A 13,820-nucleotide genomic window follows, 5' to 3' on the forward strand; every position below is an offset into this window, starting at 1 on the left:
AACTGTTTCACAGGGGGGTGAACTTTACTCACAACACACAACAGCCTTTACATAACACCAGTCTCAAAGATTATAATGAGCTCTAATAGAACAATCCATAACATTTGCAATGGACAAGGTGCAGACACTGGTTATGGACTGCACTTAATGAATCGTTGGTGCCAGATGTGGGAATGAAGCTTGACCAGTGGTAGATCTGAGCATCTAGGCTGAACCATCTCCAAAGCTGTTTGGTGGAGAAAAGAAATAGGAGAAATGTTAGAGCATTTTATAAGGAAATGTACAAGTTAACTGTGGGTTAAAATACTTATTTCTCAAACAATATTGGGCAGTGAACACCATGTACAAGGCAGCAACATGCACACAATACTGTCAACAACCTCAGTACTAGATGCCACACAGCAGCTGTGCCAATGACTTCAGATTGATGATTCTCACAGTATTTATATATATTTTTGCTCATTTACCAGCATTGCTGTGAAAGCTGAGTAACAAATAAAACTGAACAATGTTCTGACTACCACATACAATCATCAGCACAGATCAACCAGCCCAAAGCTGTCTGTAGAAGTTGCTGACAGATTTTGGCTTCCCCATTTAGCTCATAACTGAATAAAACATGTTATGCAATTATAAGGAAATGATTATTACAAAAGCTAGACTGATGCAGGTACAAGGGACTTAATTTCAGTGGGCCCCTACATTCTGCCCAATTACATCCTCCAAACAATGTGAAAACTGTAAAATAATAATAATAATAATAATAATAATAATAATAAGTTAAAGAAAACAAATATAGTAAATGTATTTTTGTAAATAAAGGTTAAAATGTTACATTCTAAAACAAAAACTGTTTGCCCACCATTTTAAAATAAAATATATTTAAAACAAAAAAAACAAAAATGCAGATCAAATGTTAACTGGTAGGAGGAACACAAATTCACTCATCTGAATGTAGTAAATAAACAGCAATTGAAATACATGTAACAACTGTGGTAATTACATGTATACCCCCTTTAGAGTTAGTGCTCTCATAAATGCATGTAGAATATTAAACCTACATTTAAAATATGCATTTTACCTAAATATATATTTTAGTCAGAATTACTGTGCTCCTTTTCTCTTCATTTATTTCCAACATTTGATAAGGACACAACCAACAAATCATACACTGGAGAAACATCTCAAGTCCACACACATCTGCCGAAGCATCTGGCAGGGCAAACCACGATCAGCTATATGCTTGGTTATTTGAAGCCCTTTCTCTGTTCCTGTCTGTTTTGTGGTCTGTATGCGAGTCAAATCTACTCCACTTATAAAAGCTGCTGCTAGTTCAGACTTGACAGATGAAGTCACTCCTTGATTGGACTCTTGTCATTTGTGATAAGATTTTTGTTTGTATGGATGTTGCCATCTTTGATATTACTTTACTCACCATCACTATAATTACAGTTAATAGTCACAAATTGAACACAGGTTTGACTTTGGTTACATCATACAGCATTCAAAACACTACTGTAATTTCCTGTGTGCAGGACACTGAGACTCACATCTAAGTAAATGCTGTTGTTAAAAAGGGTCATGAAACCCCAAAACACTTTTTTTGAGATGTAAACATATGTATAGGCTGCACATCATTGAAAAAGCTAAAGGTACTCAATGTTATTCATAAGTGAAAAATAGTTATTTTTGCATTTTTCAGAGCGATTTCTGTCTTCCTGTCGAAGCAACGTCACAAAATCTGATGACATTGTGTACTTTCAGCCCAAGTATGGGCATGGACGAACATGCTGATGTAGACTGTTTCGAGCGATTCTCGACATATATTCATGACATAAAGCTTATTTAATCCAATCACTGCGCTGTAGTATGCTTAAGATTATAATTGCGGTATTATGCATGAGGAAGTGTCACTTCTCTCGCCTCTGTCTCTTGTCATTCAGAGACATATCGTTTGTTCGTTTCCTCAGTGCTACAACCAGAGCTTGACATTAATACCAGCCAAATGCGGGTAGATTTCAGCTGTGGTGGGTAAGATAGCCACTCCCACTAGCCACTTTGGCGGGTTGAATATAATTTCAGCCTACAGCCAAATAAAAGATAGCCAAGCTCGTTGTATCACAAAATTACAATTCAGTCACAGTTCTTTATCGATTAACTTGTGGTTAGTGAAGGCGGGATAGGCAGAATCGTGCTGAATGATACAGAACAGAAGCACTGTTAAATAAAAATGTTAAATAAATTTATACATGCTAAATAAACATCTGAAAAAAGGTTTTTTTTTTTTTAAATTACTATTTGTAATTTTGCTGCTTTGTTCTTTTTATATAGCCTAACAAAAATAACTACATTCCAGCTGATATATACGATGTATAGTCTTCATTTGGGTGGTCAATCTACATTTGTAAGTATGAAAGGGTTTTAAATCTTGTAAATCAAGTAAAATGACTCAAAATCAAGTAATTTAAGCATGCCAGAGGCAACTTTAATCATATAAAATGTAATTTCCCAACAGCAAAATTGTGGTCAGTGAAAATGCTGAGTGGCTAGTAACTTTGGAAAACCACTAGCCACAGTGGCTGGTGAGCAAAAAAAGTTAATGTCAAGCCCTGTGTTACAACACGTTTTCCTGCGACGTGACCAGAGCAGAGGTTTGTGTGCATGTGGATTGTTTTGCTGTGATCTACCAGCACAAATGGAAAATATGTTCGCGTGAGATCACATTACAGCGGAGAATTCAAATGTCCCAAAAGTGCGGCTCATTCTCCTCTGCCTGCTCTAGCTGCGTTCAAACACGCGAGCCGTAGGCTGTTTCCCTCAGCACAGCAGCACGAGTTGTTTGTATTTTGCTCGCGATGCGGTCAGAACTGGAGTTTGAATACGAACACATGAAAAATACGATTGTTATGATATAGACGTGGAGCGCTCATATGATCGGTTTCAGAGCGGAGCTTCGCGTTGTGTTTAATAACACTAGCCACGTGAATCCTAGCTCATACAGAATAAAGTATACGTGTTTAAAGTTTTTATTTCACACATTCTCCTGCACTAAACATTAAACAGCACGGTGTAGTTATGCACACATATTTCATCAAGTCTTCTTCAAATTAATTATATGTGCAAACTGGACACTGATACAGTGGTGTAGCCTATCTGAACGCGACGACACGATTATTCTAATAGACAAAAGACTGATTTTGAGACTGCAGTGCTCGTAAATGTAATCAAAGTGGCCTATTATTAGCCCTATTAAATATTCTTTCAAATTTCTCCCTTGTGCTTGGGAGTTTGTCGTCATTTTCTCCATGCTCATATATTAATATTCATTATTCTGTATAATGAGTGTGTTCTATGTCTGTGCTTCATTGGTTGTTCTCTTCCCTCTTCCCTCCCTCTACACTCCGACTTATCCAGAGCTTTACATGCCCATTTTTACAGAGTTTTTTGAGCTTTGAGGTGTGAATGACCAGGCTAAAACAGGAGGTTTCATGACCCTTTAATCCCAAATAGTGCCAGTGTGAACACAGACTACCTATGAGTCATAACAGTTTGTTCTTTTGATTTTCTTTACTTTTTTTATAATAAATTGGGTTAAACTGGCTTCTGCTTTACAACTTACAAAAAAACAAAAACAAACAAAAACTTAATACTGTCATTTGCATTTATATCACAATCACAATTGTGTGCAATCCAAGTAAAGGGAAAACAGTAAAGACTGCAGGAGTCTTTAGGTGTGTATATGTTTTAAAGGTTCACAGTATAACAGTTTTTAATTTCTAAACTATTTAACAACAGGAAGTCAGTCTATTTGATGAGTTATTTTATATATATATATATATATATATATATATATATATATATATATATATATATATATATATATATATATATATATATATATATATATATATATATATATATATATATATATATATATATATATATATATATATATATATATATATATATAGTGAGCTCTCAGATTCAATGCGTTTCGAGTATTTGGATTTTAACATGGCCTATTTTGCAAACAACATGACTCTTGTCGATCTCCTTAGTGGTTTCTTTATAGTTGAAGCCAAAACTTCAGTTCTACACACCGCGGCGGGAGTGGAATAATTCTATCGTCTTGTGAGCTGGGTTTGTTAATGCTAACTCTAGAGATGTATGCACTTTGACGCACCTCGCACTTCTCCGGTTCCACGTCAGTTTACGTTCTAAGATAACACTGACATCTAGCGGTTGGGTTTTATACAGTCTGTGGTTTTTGATCGCCTAGAATTTTAATAGATGGACAGACAAAAAATAAATAAATAAATCAAAATCTATAACAGTGTATACATTTCCCCCCGTGGAATCAAAAATGGTATCGAATATCGGTACTTTTCAAGGTATCGTATTGAAGTTAGAAATTCCAGTATTGTAACAACACTACAGCCTATATATTTACTCCACGAACTAACTCTACAAACATGGAAAAGAGTGATAGATGGACCTCTCAACCTTACAATGAGGAGAAAATCCAGTGCGACTTTGAGCAGATCTGTGGATAAAACACACAACGCTGTTTCAGCAAAACAATAAAAATTACCTGAGAGTGGAGTTTGTGGGAGAAAATGGTGGCCTCCATACACAGCCCAGTTGCCAGAGTGTCTGGATGATGGAAACCAAACAGGACAGAATTCTGCGCGAGTCAGGTAAGCAGAATAAAATGCACTGTAAATAAACATTAATAAAACAAATGAATATAATTACAGCATGATTACTTTTTGTTATGAAGCTATGGCAGTTTGTTTTCCATTTATATTTATATTAAATATGTTTTTAGGCTACCATCTTTCATAATTTCCATAGGTTTGTCCAACTTTTTCCTACACCTCACAGCGCTTTGCACAAACTATGGGTGTAACTTCCATTAAACTGTAAACATTTTTTTAAACATTCATCATCATAAGCAAAAGAAAGGGCTATCAAGACCAAACTCAACTGCATTGTGTTCCACTTAAATTGTGTGGCATTTAAATCGGGGGAAGTGATTTAAAAAAAAAAAAAAAAAAAAAAAAATTATAAAAATGTACATTTTAAAATATATTTTCATATTTTCTTTTTTAGGATTAATCTACACTACCAGTCAAAAGTTTGGAAACATTATTTTTAATGTTTTCAAGTCTCTTATGCTCATTAAGGCTGCATTTATTTCATAATAAATACAGGAAAAACAATAATATTGTGAAATATTACTAAAAATTAAAATTACGGTTTTCAATTTTAATATACTTAATATAATTTATTCCTGTGATCAAAGCCGAATTTTCAGCATCATTACTACAGTCTTCAGTGTCACATGATCCTTCAGAAATCATTCTAATATGCTGATTTATCATCAATGTTGGAAACAGTTGTGCTGCTTAATATTATTTTATAACCTGTGATACTTTTTCAGGATTCTTTGATTAAAAAGTTAAAAAATATCAGCATTTATTTAAAAAAAGAAATCTTTTGTAACAATATACACTACCGTTCAAAAGTTTGGGGTCAGTAATTTTGTTTTGTTTTTTAAAGAAATGTATTCTTTTATTCAGCACGTATGTGTTAAATTGATAAAAAGTGATAGTAAAGATTTATATTGTTAGAAAAGATTTATATTTTGAATAAATGCTGTTTTTAACCTTTTATTCATCAATGAATCCTGAAAAAAGTATCACAGGTTCCAAAAAAATATTAAAGCAACACAACCGTTTCCAACATTGATAATAACTGAGTATCAAATCAGCATATTAGAATGATTTCTGAAGGATCATGTGACACTGAAGACTGGAGTAATGATGCTGAAAATTCAGCTTTACCATCACAGGAATAAATTAGATTTTAAAGTATATTAAAATAGAAAACCATAATTTTAAGTTGTATTAATATTTCACAATATTTTTGTTTTTTCTGTATTTATTATGAAATAAATGCAGCCTTAATGAGCATAAGAGACTTCGTTCAAAAACATAAAAAAAAAAAGAAGTAATGTTTCCAAACTTTTGACCCGTAGGGTATAAAAATTTTTTGGGGAAAAAAATAAAATTGTTTAATAAAATTTATGCTAGTAAAAAGAATAAAGCCATAATACATACATTTTAAAATGTCTTTGACATAATGGTGATAAAACTAATATATTATATATAATAAAAAAATTAACTAAAAAAATAAATAATTAAACAGAATTAATGAATGAATGTCACGTGACCGTATACTATATATATCCGATGACCGTTATAATTTGTATCAGATGACCGTTGTGATTTCCTCAGCCTACTGTACTCTCAACTTTTTTTGATTAATTTTCCCACATTAATAACCTGTAAATAGCTCCAACTGTATATATTACGTTCCTGTTCAGTCGTTACACGTTTTTTTACTTTGTTGTTTTTCTAGTTCATTATTAGTCGGCTTTAAGTTTGTTTGTAGTTTGTCTTCAGTTCGGCGAGTTGTTGGTAAGTATATGTATACAGTATTAATCAGCCTTTTGATACCTTGAAGTTTAATTATATTCGAAATAAGTATTATTATACATGTATGTATACACAGACAATAAATAATCACCAACACAAACGTCGTAATTAAAACAAAATGCCTACAAGTTTTTATAGGCGCGTTTTTTCCGTTCCTCACAACAGCTGTGACTGACAACATCCGCGGGGGGCGGGGGAAAGGGGCGGGAAAATCTAAAGCGTTGCTTTGCTCAATACTGATTGGTTAGACCATACGTGTCCAAACTCGGTCCCTGAAGGCCGCTGTCCTGCAGAGTTTAGCTCCAACTTGCCTCAACACAGCTACTTCAAGTGTGTTTAATTGTGGCTGGAGCTCAGCGCAGAGAAAAGTAACGTGTAAAAATTGAAGTGCTGCTCTACTTAACACTTGTGCCGAATGCAAAAATCGCCATTTTATGCCATCAAACAGAGCACTTTAAGTATTTGGTATCCGAAACCATAGTGGACGTTATCGAGTGTAACGTTACTCACATTTTTCACAGACGGATTAAGTTACACAAGCACTAAACATATGATGGTCATTAGACCATGCAAGACCCACTATTTGTTAACATGCACAGCTAACAGGTCGTGTTAAACATGATTAACGTTACCTTCGTGAGTGACGATGACACCCTGGGACAGACCAAGCACAGGCCGTTTCCAGCTTGAATTCAGACGCGCTTTGGTGAATCACAGAAGGAGCCTGTACGATGATGGCAGTGCAACACACAGTCAAGATCACGAAACCAAGACATGCATGCTTTGCTGGTACCATGACGCCGATCAAACTCCGTCCATCCGTCGACTTGGGATTTGAACTGGAGTTCTTGGAGCGCGCGCACTTGAAAGTGTGACATCAGCAGCGAACAGCCAATCGCATGCCCTGAAAGAGAATCCGAATTAACTTCCCGCGAGACACTTGCTATTCAATACTCTCATTTGAAGAACAGATTGAATATGAAGTACAGAAATGCATCTAGACAGCAAGATAACTTTTATGATACAGCAAGATATTTAGTTTATATTGTTGAGTATAAATATGATCAAGACTCCATTTATTAAATCAAATGCAGTAAAACAGTAAAATGGCTCAATTTTATTACAAATTAAAAAAAACTTTTCTTTTTGAACATTTTAAAATGTAATTTATTCCTGTGATCAAAGCTGAATTTTAAGCATCATTATACGGTCTTCAGTGTCACATGATCCTTCAGAAATCGTTCTGATGTTTCTAACATTTCTTATCAAAGGATTATCCCACTGAAATCCATACCATTCTTAAATATTTAAATAAAATTACATTTTTTACAATTGTTTTTACTGTATTTTATCAGATAAACATAGCCTTTCTAAACATAAGAAACTTCATATCCTCCTTACTAGTCCCAAACTTCAAAAGTTTGTGTGCGTGTTATGTATGTGTCTGTGTAGACTTCAGATGCAAAAGCCTCCAAGTGCCATCTGAAATTTTCTTATAAAATGTGCATCTTTATCAGGCTTCTATGTTTAGGTTCAGTAATTTAACTTTAATGGCAGTTCTATTTAAAACAGGAGCCTGATAAAAATGCTCACTTTATAAGAATATTTTAGATGACACTTAGAGGCTTTTGCATCTGAAGTCATCATCCTTTGAGTTCAACTGATGATGCTTTATAGTACATCAATTGTGTTGATGCAAATATATTGGTAGGCCAGTAAACAAACAACAAAAAAGGGTTTTTTTTGTGTTAAGGTCTTAATACTATGGCTTGCAATGAGCCGTCCTATTGGACGCTGAGGAGAAAAGCCAAGGAGAAGGTGGATCAACAACTGCAGACAATAAATGCAACAACTTCAGGGAAGGAGTTGAGTTGCATGCACAGTGACTCACGTAACGCCTGTCAATGTCAAATCGATGATGAAGACACATTTATGGACTGTCTCTCTCAGATTGACGAGACTGAAGCTGTCAATATGGCAAGTCTTCTTGATGATAGTGAATCTGACCCCGAGTCGGAGTCTGAAACGGATCCAACTTCCCTAGAAGAAGATCTGGCAACCTGGGCTACTGAAAACAAAATCTCACACGTGGCATTAAATTCATTACTAAACATACTACGTCAACATAGTTTAAATCTGCCAAAAGACTCAAGAACGTTGCTAGGAACGGTGCGTGGGAACCCTCAAATACAACACAAAGCTGGTGGCCAGTATTACCATTTTGGAGTACTAAATTCAATCACAGAGGTGCTACATCAGAATGTCAAGATTCTGAGCAACATTCACACATTGGAGCTTCAGGTCAGCATCGATGGTCTGCCCCTCTACAAGAGTTCGTCAACACAGTTCTGGCCCATTCTTGGAACACTGCAAAATATCAGACAAGAAGAACCAGTGACAATAGGTTTATTTTGTGGCACAGGTAAACCTACCTCACTGACCGAGTATCTCGAAGACTTCATCACGGAAGTAAATGAATTGGGTAATGGATTTGAGTTTGAAGGAGTGAGGTTAGCTTTACAACTTTCTTCGATGGTTTGCGACGCACCTGCTCGTGCATTCCTAAAAAACATTAAAGGTCACACAGGCTATCATGGATGCGAAAAATGCACACAGGATGGAGTGTACCTGGAAAACCGGATGACATTTCCAAGAAGCGACATGCCACTAAGAACCAATGAGAGCTTCAGAAACAAGACCGATTCTGATCACCATCATGGCACGTCACCCCTTGAACAAACTTCCCTGGATATGGTCTCTGGCATCCCCCTCGATTACATGCACCTTGTGTGCCTTGGAATCATGAGAAGACTTCTCCACTTGTGGTTGAAGATGGGTCCTCTCACTTGTAGGCTGTCGGGATTTCAAATAAACACATTAACAGAAAGGTTAGTGAATGCTCAGAGAAGCGTGCCCATGGAGTTCGCAAGGAAACCAAGGGCACTGAGGGAAATTGACAGGTGGAAGGCAACAGAGTTCAGGCAGTTTTTACTGTATACCGGACCTGTTATGTTGAAAGATCTCCTTACCACAGAGGTGTACAAAAACTTCTTGCTGCTTTTTGTGGGAATCTTCATCCTGTGCAACAACAGTCTGATGGAAGATTACTGTGATTATGCCAATGACATACTGGTTCTCTTCGTCAATCACTTCGGTCAACTGTATGGGCCACAATTCCTGTCCTATAATGCACACTGCCTTGTACATCTTGCAGATGATGCAAAAAAGCATGGCGTGCTAGACAACTTCAGTGCTTTCAAGTATGAGAATCACCTGAACAAACTCAAAAGACTTCTGAGGAAACCAACATGCCCTCTGAGTCAAATAATAAAAAGATTCTCAGAGATGCAAAGAAGCTGCAAAAAACCTCACAAAACCAGGCCACATCTGCTCAAAAAGCAGCATGCAACTGGTCCTCTACCTGCATCCTTTCATGAAGCGACACAGTATAAAGAGTTAAGGACAAGCCCTTACACTCTTAAACTGGACCGGGCAAACAGTCACGTTTACATCAGTGGCAAAGTTGCAAAGCTGCAAAATATCATTTCATTCAGGGATGAAATTTATGTAGCTTACAGTTCATTCAACCATCAGGAATCTTTTTTTGACTATCCCCTGCCATCCTCTACACTCGGCATTTATTTAGTTGACGATCTCTCAACCACCGTCGAGTTCTGCAAATTTGAGGAAATAGAGAACAAAATTTTTCTTGTCCCATATCTACGCCATTTTGTTGCAATTCCACTTTTACATACAGATTAATTCTTTATCAGCACTTTTTGTTCCATAGTTTATGCATTTGAATTACATAGTTGAATTTATCGAATTTAATACACAATATGGGTTTCAGGCTGGCAGTTCTTAAAAAAAAAAAAAGAAAAAAAAAAGAAAAATGTACCTAATAGTGGAGTTTGAGGGAGAAGGGACGACTGGACCAGTTGCCAAGTCCTGGTATGCTGACGGATACTCTTGGTGGCCACCATATAAAGACATTGACAGGCTGTTAAAGAGTGTTAAAATCATGGAGACACCACAGCCAGAGAAGGGGTGGACCCGGCATAAAACAAGAATCCTGCACGAGTCAGGTAAGAGTAAATTATACTGTAAATTAAACATGATCTTGCCCAGCATACCTGCATTTCATTTTTCAGAATCTTTGTACATTTATCTATACTGTAAAATGTGGTCTCACATAAAGCTTTAATAAACAAAATTGAAACCGTACCTGCATTTCTTTTTTCAGCATCTTTTCACAATGTAGCCAACAACTGGAAGAAGGCCAGTTATACATCCGACATAAATTCAGAACCTGAAATTGCTGGAAAAAGGATTCCAAAGTAAGTCCTCATAAAAGACAAAGAAATGTTTTGAAAAACACATGAAAATGCCATATACTTTCGTTTCAACCACCTTTAACATAGTTCAACTGAATATTTAAATTATTGAATAACAGCTTCAGTATGATTGTTACAGGTTTTAAAGTGTTAGTTCGCTCAGAAATGAAATTTCTGCGATCAAGTACTCACCCTCAAGTCGTTTCAAACCTGCAAGACTTTCGTTCATCTTCTGAACATAAATTATGTTGATGTCTACGCTCAGACATCAACGCAACTACCACCTCAAGGCCCAGAAAGGTAGTAAAGACATAGTTAAAATAGTCTATGTGACTAGTGGTTCAACCACAATTTTATGAAGTGATGAGAACCCTTTTTCTGAGCAAGATGTCATCAAAAATATTTTCATTTGTGTTCTGAAGATGAACAAAGGTCTTACAGTAAATTATGAAAATTATTCAATTTGGGTGAACTATCCCTTTAAGAAATAAAGCAAAATGTTTTTAGTCCATTTATGAGTATTTGCTATCACACAAGGGGCAATTAATGTGTGCAGTTGTACTTTTTTCTCTGTGTTCCTAGAAAGAAACTGTGCTCCAACCACATCTACTCATCGGATGATGAGGCACCAGAACAACCACCTCTTAAAAAAAGAAAAAGTGCAGACAAAGAAAGTCTTCCACCAGCACCAAAGCCTCCTTCAATTCCAAAACGCACAAAGAAAAAAGGTAATGGAAAATAAATTTAAAAACATGCAATGGTAATAAAATGAATGCTATGAATAACAATACACATTCCATTTAAACTCAACCAGAGGTTGCTTTTTTTTTTAATTTTTAAAATCTAGGTAATTCTCAAATCTGGTTGATTTTACACAGAATGGCCCAGTATGAAATAAGTAAGATTAAAAGTGCATAACAGCCAGAATACAAAAAATAAATTTCCCTTTTATCAGGTCCTGTTGTGCAACCTCAGGTTTTGCAGAGCAGAGCTGTAAACTCTTTAAGCAACTGTAAGTCTGAAGATCTCTTATCTTTAATCATTTTAATTGTTCTATCCACATCTACAATGATTATTTAAAGCTACAACTATGTCAGCGGTTCTTAATCCTGTTTGTCACACATTTTGTGACATCTCTTAACACATCTCTTATCACTTCAGACATTTGTGCTATTCAACCGTGGATTTCACAGGATCCACCATGATTCCAGTTCCAAGGGAGCATATATTTTCCATTCAAAGGACATTAAAGTGCATAAGACATCCCTTTAAATTGTATTTATTCATAGAGTTATATTACGTCACACTTCTCTAGTTTCATCAGGCAGTGGCGTTGCGCAAATCCGTGAATGAATGTTCCTAATTGAACTAAACTTTAACAGATTTCCTGTGCAGGAAAAGAATTAAGAACCGCTGAATTAAATAACTGTTGAAACATACAGCTGCAGAACTGTAGCTATCAAAATGAACATCACTAATGACCCCCGACTGTCAACAGCATTTGTCAATCAGCAACAATGTGATATGGAAGACCAACAGCAGACCTGGTGTGAGAGTCTCCCCAGCTTTCAAGGTAAATTATTAGTTGTATCTGGCTGGTGGGAATGCTCAAATGAAGTCCAACATGTGATCCAAATAATGGGTTATTTGACTCAAAGAAAGTTTTGTGAATTGTGTCATTCCTAACCCATAAACTATTTTCTAATTTCATTACTTTAAACTAAACTCATTTAAGCCTGGCTAATTTAAATATTCAAGAGCAAGACGCAAAAGAAAACTTGCGCGTGCTGTGAGAGCGCACACACACTTATTTCAGACAACGTGCAAATACCGAGTTCTCCATCAAGTCTTGCGTAGCAGTAATATTGGAGTGGAGGCTATCAATACATAGAGAAACTTCATATGCATTACTTTTACAATTATGTTTATCATCTTTAAAGTGTGCAAGTTATGGGGAAATGCCCTATTGATGGAGGAACAGTAACCTCACAATTACATGTGCAACTTACACACTCCACCTTTTGCAGCTCCAGTGCGTGTTTCTCAGCCAGACCATCACGGAGACGGTTGGAGTGTTGATCCACCTAACACACAAGGTACAAGAGCACAATCAGGGATGAGGAAATCAGAAACACATTCACAGCATTTCAAACTAAATAAAATTTTTAAAACTAAATAACATAATATTTTGCGTTCAATCCATAGAGCACACCTTTTCTGTCATGAGACCCTCAGGGGACCACCTTGGACGAACGCAGAGTAAGATAAATGCACATAAATTCACTTAAGTAAATTTTACACCTCTCAGCCAAATAGGATAAAGTTAATGGAAGGGAAAAAAAAAAAAAAAACATCAGTTCAAATTGCAATTGCAATTTTACTATTAAAGGGTTAGTTCACCCAAAATGTTCCACACCCGTAAGACCTTCGTTAATCTTCAGAACACAAATTAAGATATTTGTTGAAATCCGATGGCTCAGTGAGGCCTCCATAGGGAGAAATGGACACTTCCTCTCTCAAGATCCATAAAGGTACTAAAAACACATCTAAATCAGTTTATCTGGAGTACAGTGGTTCAATATTAATATTATGAAGTGACGAGAATATTTTTGGTGCGCCAAAAAAACAAAATAACGACTTATTTAGTGATGGCCGATTTCAAAACACTGCTTCAGAAAGCATCGAAGCATTGTGAATCAGTGTATCGAATCATTAATTGGATCGCGGTTCAAACTCGCCAAGCTGCTGAAATCATGTGACTTTGAAATGCAGATTCGACACAAAAGATTCATAACGCTCCGAATCTTCCTGAAGCAGTGTTTTGAAATCGGCCATCATTAAATAAGTCGTTATTTTGTTTTTTTGGCGCACCAAAAATATTCTCGTGGCTTTATAATATTAATATTGAACCACTGTACCCACATGAACCGATATAGATGTGTTTTTATTACATTAATGGATCTTGAGAGAGGAAGTGTCATTGCTG

General features: G+C 35.9%; 1 protein-coding gene and 2 long non-coding RNA genes across 10 annotated transcripts in view; 1 reads left to right on the forward strand and 2 right to left on the reverse strand.

Moving 5' to 3' along the window:
• Window positions 1–10,604, reverse strand: LOC125269686. 2 transcript variants are annotated; one of them, XR_007185170.1, is made up of 5 exons: window positions 10,399–10,604; window positions 8,392–9,578; window positions 7,133–7,404; window positions 4,592–4,716; window positions 1–226 (listed from the first exon to the last, which is right to left on the reverse strand). It is a non-coding gene; the product is annotated as an uncharacterized LOC125269686 (long non-coding RNA). The 2 variants fall into 2 exon arrangements; XR_007185169.1 differs by lacking the exon at window positions 10,399–10,604 and having other exon boundaries at window positions 8,392–10,377.
• The window catches only part of LOC125269679, a 25,065-nt gene continuing 17,350 nt past the window's right edge, over window positions 6,106–13,820 (forward strand). For all 7 annotated transcript variants that reach the window (XM_048192614.1, XM_048192615.1, XM_048192616.1 and 4 more), the window contains exons 1-8: window positions 6,106–6,482; window positions 10,351–10,585; window positions 10,744–10,837; window positions 11,417–11,562; window positions 11,790–11,846; window positions 12,333–12,407; window positions 12,862–12,930; window positions 13,040–13,093. In XM_048192614.1, the coding sequence (XP_048048571.1) occupies window positions 10,393–10,585; window positions 10,744–10,837; window positions 11,417–11,562; window positions 11,790–11,846; window positions 12,333–12,407; window positions 12,862–12,930; window positions 13,040–13,093 (688 nt within the window). In that variant the 5' untranslated portion in view covers window positions 6,106–6,482; window positions 10,351–10,392. The remainder of the gene's footprint in view (window positions 6,483–10,350; window positions 10,586–10,743; window positions 10,838–11,416; window positions 11,563–11,789; window positions 11,847–12,332; window positions 12,408–12,861; window positions 12,931–13,039; window positions 13,094–13,820) is intronic.
• The window catches only part of LOC125269689, an 8,521-nt gene continuing 7,492 nt past the window's right edge, over window positions 12,792–13,820 (reverse strand). Inside the window, exon 4 of the long non-coding RNA XR_007185174.1 lies at window positions 12,792–12,918. This is a non-coding gene — a long non-coding RNA (uncharacterized LOC125269689). The remainder of the gene's footprint in view (window positions 12,919–13,820) is intronic.

Source organism: Megalobrama amblycephala, linkage group LG6 (assembly GCF_018812025.1).
Source record: "Megalobrama amblycephala isolate DHTTF-2021 linkage group LG6, ASM1881202v1, whole genome shotgun sequence".
NCBI classification, from domain to species: Eukaryota; Metazoa; Chordata; class Actinopteri; order Cypriniformes; family Xenocyprididae; genus Megalobrama; species Megalobrama amblycephala.